Raw genomic sequence first — 10804 nt, 5'->3', positions numbered from 1 at the left:
TTACTCCCTACCCCACCCACCTCCCTATTTTCTGCATATAAACTGTTTTCCCAGCCACCATCAGTTCTGAGGAAGGGTCACCGGACCCGAAACGTTAACCAATGATAACAGGTAACCTGTGACCACAGTTACAGCTACCAGCATGGCTCGAGGCTTCATTATTTGTCCTCACTGAGTTGATGGTTCAGATTACAGACCCACTCGGGAGAAATGATGGGGAAACTGTGCCAGCAGTATGGAGAGTGAAAAATAGTTTTTACTTGGCAGCGAATGTTCCAACATGTTGTGGAAAAAGATATTACCATGGTGGGGGTTCGTGGCATTGCATCCACTTACATTGCAACCAGACTAAAGAGAGCTGGTGCTAATGTGTCATTGTTCAGAATACCTCTATTTTGGGGAACTTATCACTGTTTGATATGACCCGAGAATCTTGATGACTTAGAGATGGGAGAATGGCATTCAGCTCTTTGTAACTGCTCCCTCTGGCCCACTGCCTCCTACTAGTCTATGATATTCTCTGTACCCCAGCAATCAGCAGAGGCTGAGCCATTGAATACATTGAAGGCTCAGTTAGATTTTAGATCAATAAGGAAGTCACCAGTTATGGGGACAGGCATGCAGGTGGAGTTAAAGCCACGAACAGATCAGCCATAATCTTATTGAGTAGCTGTGAGGACACAAGTTCAAATCCTGCCACAGCAACTGGTGGAATTTAAATTCAACTCATAAGTCTGGATTTCTCAAGCTAATTTCAATAGCAATAAGCATGACAATGATCATCAATTGTGATCAAAATGTATCTGGGCTCATTGATGTCCTAGTGTTTATAGCTTGAACAGAATTTGGGAATTGCTGAAGAAACACACGTTTTGTCAAAGCTTTCCATTGTGCCCTCATCAGGACAATTCATGAGAAACCCCAAAGTAAAAGAGAGCATTGGTTAGTTCGCAAGTGGACCCTGGTCGAGGCATTGTCATGGAGAATTAATAATGATTGACACTTGATGATTGAGGAGGCAATGGCCTAGTGGTATTACCACTAGACTGTTAATCCAATGACCCAGGAAATTTTTAGACGACCTGGGTTCAAATCCCACCATGGGGAAACTGTGCTGGCAGTATGGAGAATGAAAAATACTTTATAAATAGCAGCAAATGTTCCAACATGTTGTGGGAAAAAATAACAATCTGGAATTAAGAGTCCACTGATGACCATGAAACCATTGCTGATTGTTGGAAAAATCCACCTGGTTCACTAATGCCCTTTAGTGAAGGAAATCTGCCATCTTTACCTGGTCTGGGCCTACATGTGACTCCAGACCCACAGCAATGTGTTGACTCTTAACTCTCAACAGTTAGGGATGGGGCAATAAATGCTGTCTCCATCCAGTGGTGCCCACATCCCATGAATGAATAAAAAAAACTACGAAGCTTTGCTTAAGTTTTCAACCCGGCAAGTTGACTCTGATTGGTCAAAACATTGCCCTGAGAAATGAACTGGAGAATGGTAGTTGCCTATTTTGTTAAGTTAAAACTGGTGCAGTGTATGTGTACATGTTCTTTCTGTCTGTAAAGAACAGGGTTCTCTGTGTATTCCAGTACACGCAAACAGACAATCCTGAATTGGTTGGTGTAATTCTTCACATGAGTCTTGGTTTTTACAGACCAAAAGGATGTATATATGCTGCACATGTTTCAAATCAACATAATAATTGACAGCTTTTGTCTGGTTCCTATGTCAAGTCAATGCCTTGATCAGTCAGTTGTTGTTTAAAATTTAAACAAATCTTGGCAGTTACTGTCAGTTGTCATTAACTGATACATTCCTCATGGCAATGCTTCTATGAATCAGAATCCACTTGCCTACCGATCAGCATTCTCTTCTCACACAGTGTAAATGTTGTTTTCCTTTTACTTTGGTAATTCTTGTGACGTGTCCTAATGGCAAGAAAAAATGCTCCAACAAAACATGTATTTTTCTCAGCCATTCCTACTGTCCTTCAAAGAAGTAAATCTGCCGTCCTGACCTCGCCTACAGGTGACTCCAAATCACAGCAATGTGGTTAACTCTTCACTATCCTCTTGTGAGTGAATTAGTCCGAGGGCAATCAGGGATTGTAAGGAAGGACTAGCCAGCAATACCGACATCCAGTCAGAGAATAAATAAAGGCACAACAGGTTCGACGGCCAAATGGCCTACTACTGCTTTTATTTTTTATGATCCTGTGTGTCTGGTTTATAAGGAAGGATGTTGCTAAACTTGAAAGGGTTCAAAAAAGATTTACAAGGATGTTGCCCCGACTGGTGTGTTTGAACAATAGGGAGAGTCTGAATAGTCTAGAGCTATTTTCCCTGGAGCATCAGAGGCCAAGGGTTTTTTTTTCCTTCATTCATTAACGGGATGACGATGTCGCTGACCAGGCAGTATTTACTGCCCATCCCTAATTGCCCAGAGGGCAGTTAAGAGTCAACCACATTGCTGTGGGTCTGGAGTCACATGTAAGCCAGACCAGGTAAGGAAGGCAGTTTCCTTCCCTAAAGGACATTAATGAACTAGATGGATTTTTCCTGACAATCCACAATGGCTTCATGGTCATCATTTGACTCTTAATTCGAGATATTTTTATTGAATTCAAATTCCACCATCTGCTGTGGCGGGATTCGAACCCAGGCCCCCAGAACATTATCTGGGTCTCTGCATTTACAGTCCAGTGATAATATTACTAGGCCATTGCCTCCTCATTAACTGTATAGAGGTTTATAAAATCATGAGGAGCGTGTATAGGGTGAACAGCCAACATCTGTTTCCCAGGATAGGGGAGTCCAAAACTAGGGGCTGTAGGTGTAAGGTGAAAGGGGAAAAATTTTAAAGGGACCTTTCTCACACAGAGGGTGGTGTGTGTATGGAATTCACTGCCAGAGGAGGTGGTGGAGGCTGGTACAATTATATTTAAAAGGCATTTGGACAGGTACATGAATAGGAAGGGTTTAGAGGGATATGGGCCAAATGCTGGCAAATGGAACTAGGTCAGATTGGGATGTCAAGTCCATGCGGACAAGTTGGACTGAAGGGTCTGTTTCCGTGCTGCATGACTCTGGTTATGTGTTGAATGGCACTCAATTTTCTGTCCATTTGCTCTGTCTAATAGATAATTCCAAAGGGTGCTCACTCTTTGAATATAAATGTCATGTTCAGGGCCCTCTTACTCTGGTTAAACATGAAATAATATTCTTGGCTGTCTTTACTGTTACCATTCGTTAGGTGACATGGAGAGCCCTGCTCCTCAGCTCGTGCTCCTCAACAGTTGCTTGCATTTGGGGTCAGAGCTGATGCAGGTTTTGCTGAGGTCTGTGTCTGTGTTGATATTCCTGACAGGAAGCACCACTTTATTCAGTGCGCTGCTTACCAAGTGCCTGGAGAAGGAGGTGTTCGCTGTTTGCCGGTACACTCCCCGGAGGAACATCCCACCCCGATTTGTGGCGATGGTCCCACAAGAGGAGCAGCTCGACGATCAGAAGATGCAGATCATCCCTCCAGGTTAGTGGCACTTCCTGACTGGGTGAGTAACATTTAATTTTCATCTTTGTTCAGGTTTGAGGTTCTCCACCTTCACACTGTCTGCTGACTGAAGCCAAAGAGAGACTTGCATTTCTAAGGCATTTTTCATCGCTTCAGTATCATCCCAAAACACTTTACAGCCAGTGAATGTTTGGCTTGCGGATGTTGTTGGAAAATGCGAATGTGGCAGTCATTTTGCATGCGTCAATTTCCCACAAGTCGCAATGTGAAAATGAGTGACTCTGATTGAGTAGTAAAATATCAGTCAGGACACTGAGGCGAACACTCCTGCTACGTGTTCAGAATAGTGCAAGGGATTGTTAACTTCCAGCCAAGAGGGAAGACGGAATCTTGGTTTTCTGTTGTTAATTGTCAAAGTGCCCAAAGGTTCCTGGCATCCATAGGACCCCCGCCATTCCCCCCAAAAAAAGACACAGTTGTGGTTTGCAGGAGGTAGTTGTAAAGATCGTTGCTCTTACTGGTGGTGGATGTGCCCTCTTTTGTGTAGAAATGTTCATCCTGAGGCCCATCAAGGACACCATTTCTAACTCACGCAGACTGTAAGTGCAGAACACTCTACCAGCTCTAGATACCGGTAAAACTGTTGCAACATTTTCCCATCAGGATTCCACCTCATTTTTCTGCCTTACGCCGATGACATCAGAAAGGTGGACTTTACGGAGAAGGCTGTGGCCAACGAGGATCAGATCGAGAAGATGAAGCTCATTGTGCAGAAACTTCGGTTTAAATACAGGTCGGTCTAGGGAATATTCTCTTAGCCCTTAAAAGCTGAGCACAACTCAGCCGTTGCTGTACTGAGGAGGGCTCTGTGTGCTAGACACCTTTGCAAGGGTTGAAACTGCTCCTACAGAGCTTACATTTGTATAGCACCTTATAGGTTAGAACACCTGCTTCACAGGAGTGCAGTTGGGTGACATTTGACAATGAGCCATATAAGGAGATATTAGAGCATGTGACCAAATACTTTGCTAAAGAGGTAGGTTTTAAGAGGCATCTTAAAAGGTGGAGAGTGAAGGTTATGGAAGGAATTTACCGTCAGGGCTTACCACAGGGCTTCCCCCAGTGAGGACCCCAAATAGGATCAAGAGCTCTGAAGCAGCAATGACTGACCCTCTTCTCCCTGAGGTGTTCCCCACTGCCATCACACACACACCCACCCCCGCCAGTTTCACCAACGGGTGACAGTGATCGTCAAGCTTCGGAATGGGGTCACAGCGAGGGAGGAAAAGTTTTGGAAGCACTGGCTTAGATTTGAGGTGGCTGAAGGCAAGGCTACCAACACTGGAAACATGGAATAGAATCCTGACAGTGTGGAAGCAGACCATTTGGCCCACTAATCTGCATTGTTCCTTCGAAGAGCACCCCCTCAGACCCTATCCCTGTAACCCTGCATTTCCTGTGGCTAACCCACCCATCCTGGACATCCCTGCACACTACGGGCAATTTAGCTTGGCCAGCCCACCTAACCTGCACATCTTTGGACTGTGGGAGGAAACCGGAGCACCACGCAGACACAGGGAGAATGTGCAAACTCCGCACAGACAGTCGCCCAAGGGTTGAATCGAACCTGGATCCCTGGCACTGTGAGGCAGCAATGCTAACCACTGAGCCATGGCACTGCCCATGGAATGTTAGGAGTGGGGGAAAGACACCAGTACCTTTATAGCCAGCAGAAAGCCAAGGAGAATTTCACATTTCAGTTTGGGTGAAAAGCATATCAAGGCTCCCCGCAGCCTGATACCCATGTCTGGCCTTTGTGATTTTCCTCTTTTGCTGTTTCTCAATCAGCGAGCGACATTAGGGGGTGGCACAGTGGCTCATAAGGTGGCATTATAAGCACTGCAAATGTAACCAACTCAGTCAGTTTAATTAAAGCGAGGTAAGTTGTGTCAGTAAGTTGCCCCTCTCAGGATAGAGTTGAGCCACACAGAGAAGGAGGTCCCTATCCCATCATCCAACAGTGTTGAGTCAGCTCAACACTAGAAATGCCTTTCACATTCCATCAAAGCAGGAATTGAAAGCTGGTTTCAGTGATGAGATTGTTGAGGGGAGAAAAATACCATCTGGTTCACAAATGGCCTTTAGGGAAGGAAATCTGCCAAACTTCACCTGGTCTGGCCTACATGTGACTCCAGACCCACAGCAGTGTGGTGTGAAATGGCCTCACGCATCACTCAGTTCGAGGGCAACAAACACTGGCCTTGCTCACTTCCCACAAAAGACTTAAAGAACTAAAAGATTAAAAATGATATACGCTTGTGCAGATGAACAGGAAATGGATATTCCCTGCGGTGTTTCCTACAGATAAAACAGTGACATTTCCTATTTCTCTGGCAACAGGCCTGAGAGCTTTGAGAATCCAGTCATTCAGCGGCACTTCCGTAATCTGGAGGCTTTGGCACTCGATTTAAAGGAGCCAGAAGAGATGGAAGACTTGACACGTGAGTATCCCACTGTGTAGCTCCTAGAGACTGCCAAATGACAAAAGAGGGTATGTAACAGTCATGTTACAGAGCAGAAGAGCCTGCTCAGCTGCAGCCTGTATGTATATATGTCCATAAGGAACCTCACCAACTTTTACAGATGCACCTTAGAAAGCATTCTACCCAGATGCACCGTGGCTTGGTACAGCAACTGCTGTGCCCAGGACCGTAAGAAACTACAGAGAGTTGTGAACAGCCCAGTCCATCACACAAGCCAACCTTCCATCCATTGACTCACCTACACTTCTCGCTGCCTCGGGAAGGCAGCCAACATCATAAAAAACCTCTCCTACCCTGGTTATAATCCCTTCCAACCTCTTCTGTCAGGCTGAAGATGGAAAAGCTTAAGCACACTGACCAACAGATTCAAGAACAGCTTCTTCCCCGCTGTTATTAGACTTCAAAATGGACCTTGCAAATTTCAGATCTAATGTTGGTCTTGCTTTTTGTGCACCTTCTTTGCAACCGTAACATTGTATTCCTCACTCTGTTCTGTCACCCTGTGATCTTTGTTTGGTATGATCTGCCTGCACTGCACGCAAAACAAAACTTTTCACTGTATCTAGGTACACTTGACAATTATAAATCAAATCAAAGCCTGCAGCAGGTTAGTTGACGACATCACCACAAAATAACAGGGAAGCATTTTCCAACTGAAGAAACATCCACAAAGCAGTGAGATGGAAATGAGCCATGATTTCCCCTCCCAATGGGTCTCCATCCTGGGAAATCTAAATGTGTGAATGTTGGGATTTCTGTAGAGATGGGGGTTGGGAGCTTGGGGGTGGAGCGGGGAACTGGGTGTGCAAGGGGGAAGCTTAGGGAAATGTGGGAGCAACTGAGCTGGATGGAGTTATTGTAGGGTTGAGTGTCGGCAAAGGGACTGCATGTTGGTGAAGAGATGTTTTGGGGCTGTGGAAGTATAGGCATGAGGGCAGGAGGAGAAGACGCAATGGGTGATCCTTTGGCTTTAGTGGAACCCGGTGAGCTCAGCAACAACCTCATCCTGACCTGCTGAGAGAGGTACAACTCACACGCAGTGTCTAATACCCATGGCCCCAAGCCCAAGCACAGATCAACCTGGAGGCAAGGGGACAACCTCCAAACAAGGAAATTAACACACACACAGACAAATACACAGACACACACACACACATACACAGAGACACACATACACAGAGACACACATACACAGAGACACACACATTCACACACCGAAAGAGACACACACACACAGACACATACACATACGTACACACATACACACACCGACACAGACACACACACACACACAGGTGACAAATGAAACCTAAACAGTCTGTTCTCCACACAGTGCCGAAGAATGATGTGATTGACAAGAGGATTGGGAAGCTGGCTGAGGAGTTCAAGGATCTGGTCTACCCTCCAGACTATAACCCAGAGGCAAAGAGCTATCACAAGAGGAAGCTGGGTAAGTGGAGTTTAATTTAGATAAATGCGAGGTGTTGCATTTTAGTGGGCAAACCAAGGCAGGACTTACACAGTCAATGGTAGGGCCCTGGGGAGTGTTACAGAACAAAGAGATCCAGGGATACAGGTTCATAGCTCCATGAAAGTGGAATCACAGGTAGGCAGGTGAAGAAGGCTTTCAGCATGCTTGCATTCATCGATCAATACATTGAGTATAGGAGTCGGGACATCTTGTTGCAACTGCATAAGACGTTGGTGAGGCCACATTTGGAGTAGTATGTGGCCTACAATAGAAAGAATTTATTAAACTAGAAAGAGTCCAGAAAAGATTTACTAGGATGCTACCTGGAGTGGAAGGTTTGAATTATAAGGAGAGGCTGGATAGGCTGGCACTTCTTTCCCTGGAGCATAGGAGACTGAGGGGTGACCTTATAGACATCTATAAAATCATGAGAGACATAGAGATAAGGAAGATAGACAACAGCTTTTCTCCAAGGTAGGGGAGTCTAAAACTAGAGGGCATAGGGTTAAGGTGAAAGGGGAGAGATACAAAAGCGTCCAGAGGGGCAACTTTTTTCACACAGAGGGTGATTAGTATTTGGAATGGGCTGCCAGAGGTAGTGGTGGAGTTGAATACAATTTTGTCATTTAAGAAACATTTGGACAGCTACATGGATAGATATGGAAAGATATGGATCAAACGCAGGCAAATGGGACTAGATTAATTGTGAAAACTGAGTGGCGTGGGCAAGTTGAGCCAAAGGGCCTGTTTCTCCGACTCTATAAGTGCCCAGGTAAGAGAGGCAGATTGTGTTAGTAATTTGTACCCCTGAGCCATGCAGACAGAGGCCCCTGTCCAATCATCTGACACTGTTGAGTCAGCTGATCACTAGAAGGAAGAGGACTTGTGTTTCTTTAGCACCCTTTCACATCCCCAGGACGTTCCAAAGCAAGTTACAGCCAATGAAAGGGAGGTGATGGCCTTGTGGTATTATCACTAGACTGTTAATCCAGAAACTCAGATAATGTCATGGTGTCCTGGGTTCCAATCCCTCCACAGCAGATAATGGAATTTGGATTCAATAAAAATCAGAATTAAGAGTCTAATGAAGACGGTCGATTGTCATAAAAACCCATCTGGTTCACTAATGTTCTTTAGGGAAGGAAACTGCTATCTTTGCCTGGCCTGGCCTACATGTGACTCCAGACCCACAGCAATGTGGTTGACTCTTAAACTGCCCTCTGGGCAATTAGGGATGGGCAGTAAATGCTGCCTGGCCAGCAACATCCACAACCCATGATGTGAATTTTAAAAAATTAGGTATTTTGAAGCAAAAATTCTTCATGTTGTGACAAAGGGTCACTGGACTCTCTCTCTCCACAGATGCTGCCAGGAGTTTCTCCAGCCTTTTCTGTTTTTGTTTCACATCTCCAGCATCCACAGTTCTTTGTTTGATTTACATCGCACAGCCATCAAGTGATAATAAAAATTGAAAGAACTGCAGATACTGGAAACCAGAAACAAAAACAGAAATTGCTGGAGAAATTCAGCAGGTCTGGCAGCATCTGTGTGGAGAGAGAAAGCACAGTCAACGTTTTGCATCCAGTGACCCTTCTTCAGAACTGATACCATGTAATAATGGCCAGTTATTGAGTCATTGAGTTACACAGCACAGAACCAGACCCCGCGGCCTAACTCGTCCACAGTGACCTGACATTCTCTGATTTCTGGTGAGTGAGTGATAAACTGTTGCCAGGGAATTCCTATCTCATCATTCAAAATAGTGCTGTGGGATCTTTGACAGCCTCCTGACTGAGCCATCAGGATATCAATGTCATCTAAAGGATGGCACCTCTGCGTGGCTGCTACTCTTTCAGAGCTCAAGTGTCAGGTCTGTGCTGTGATCTCTGGAGTGAGCTTGAACGTATGGAGCACTCAGTCCAGGTAAAGATAGCAGTTCCACAGTAGGCCACTCAGCATCTCGGGCCTGTTCCACCATTCAGTAAGATCATAGCTAATCTGATTACTCCACTCTTGCCTACTCCCATTAACCTTTCACCCCCTTTTCTTATTAAGAATCTGTTGGCCTCCGCCTTAAAACTATTCAAGCACTTTGCTTCCACTGCCTTTTGAGGAAGGGAGTTCTGAAGATTCATGACTCTCTGAGAAAAACATTCTCCTAATCTCTGTCTTAAAGGGGTGACCACTTCTTTTGAAACAGTGACCCCGAATTATAGACTCTTCCCCAAGAATAAGCATTCTTTCTGTATGCAACTAGTCAAGACACCACAGAACCTTATAGATTTCAGTAAAGTTGCTGCTTATTCTTCTAAACTCTTCCAGCCTGTCCAACCTTTCCTCATTTTCCCTCCTACACTCAGAGGCAAGAATGCTAATTAAAACCAAGACTGCCACCCACAAAGATATTAACAGTAGGAAACCAGTTTACTTATCCTAACATAAAGACAAAATATTGTGAATCATAGAATCCCTACAGTGTGAAAACAGGCCCTTTGGCCCAACAAGTCCACACCAACCCTTGGAGCATCCCACCCAGACCCATCCCCCTATAACCCACACACCCCTGAACACTACGGGCAATTTAGCATGGCCAATTCACCTAGCCTGCACATCTTTGGACTATGGGAGGAAACCGGAGCACCCAGAGGAAACCTGCACCGACACGGGGAGAATGTGCAAACTCCACACAGACAGTCGCCCGAGGCTGGAATGGAACCCGGGTCCCTGGCGCTGTGAGGCTGCAGTGTTAACCACTGAGCAACCATGCCGCCCTTGGGTTTGAAATCTGAAATGGCAACAGTATTACTGAAAATTCTCAGCAAGTCTAGCAGCATTTATGGAGTGAAAAGTAGAGTTAACATTTCAAGTCTGATATGACTCTACTTCAGAGTCGCTTGTCCTAGTGGCCATTCTCCATTTCCAAGGCTGCTCATCTCAGAGGGAGCAGCGATTGGAACGCAGTGTTGTGGTTTTGTTACCGAACTCAGTGAGCAATGACACAGACAGACGGTTGGTGCTGCAAAACCTGGATATTGTTACAAAGAGAAGACAGGCTGTCAATCCTTTTCTACTCATCAGGACAGATGCAAGAACGCCAGATTTCAAAGGGAACAATAATTTACGATTATTAGTCAGGCTTGCTTAGGTTTGCTTGAAACTGCATATCTTGATGCACAGGGACCTTAACATCTCGACCAATCAGAATCGACTTGCCGACCAATCAGAATCGACTTGCCGACCAATCAGAATCGACTTGCCGACCAATCAG

At 45.3% G+C, this 10804-nt stretch overlaps 1 protein-coding gene across 1 annotated transcript in view; it reads left to right on the top strand.

Annotated features, from left to right (window-relative positions):
• xrcc6 (X-ray repair complementing defective repair in Chinese hamster cells 6) overlaps positions 1-10804 on the top strand; it is a 29832-nt gene that overhangs the window by 16624 nt on the left and 2404 nt on the right. The window contains exons 7-10 of the mRNA XM_020520758.2: positions 3379-3540; positions 4186-4315; positions 5923-6023; positions 7399-7515. Of these exons, the coding sequence (XP_020376347.2) occupies positions 3379-3540; positions 4186-4315; positions 5923-6023; positions 7399-7515 (510 nt within the window). The remainder of the gene's footprint in view (positions 1-3378; positions 3541-4185; positions 4316-5922; positions 6024-7398; positions 7516-10804) is intronic.

This window comes from Rhincodon typus, chromosome 37 (genome assembly GCF_021869965.1).
Source record: "Rhincodon typus isolate 14 chromosome 37, sRhiTyp1.1, whole genome shotgun sequence".
NCBI classification, from domain to species: domain Eukaryota; kingdom Metazoa; phylum Chordata; class Chondrichthyes; order Orectolobiformes; family Rhincodontidae; genus Rhincodon; species Rhincodon typus.
The sequence above is the reverse complement of the archived record's forward strand: the minus strand, read 5'-3'. Positions and strand labels throughout refer to the sequence as shown.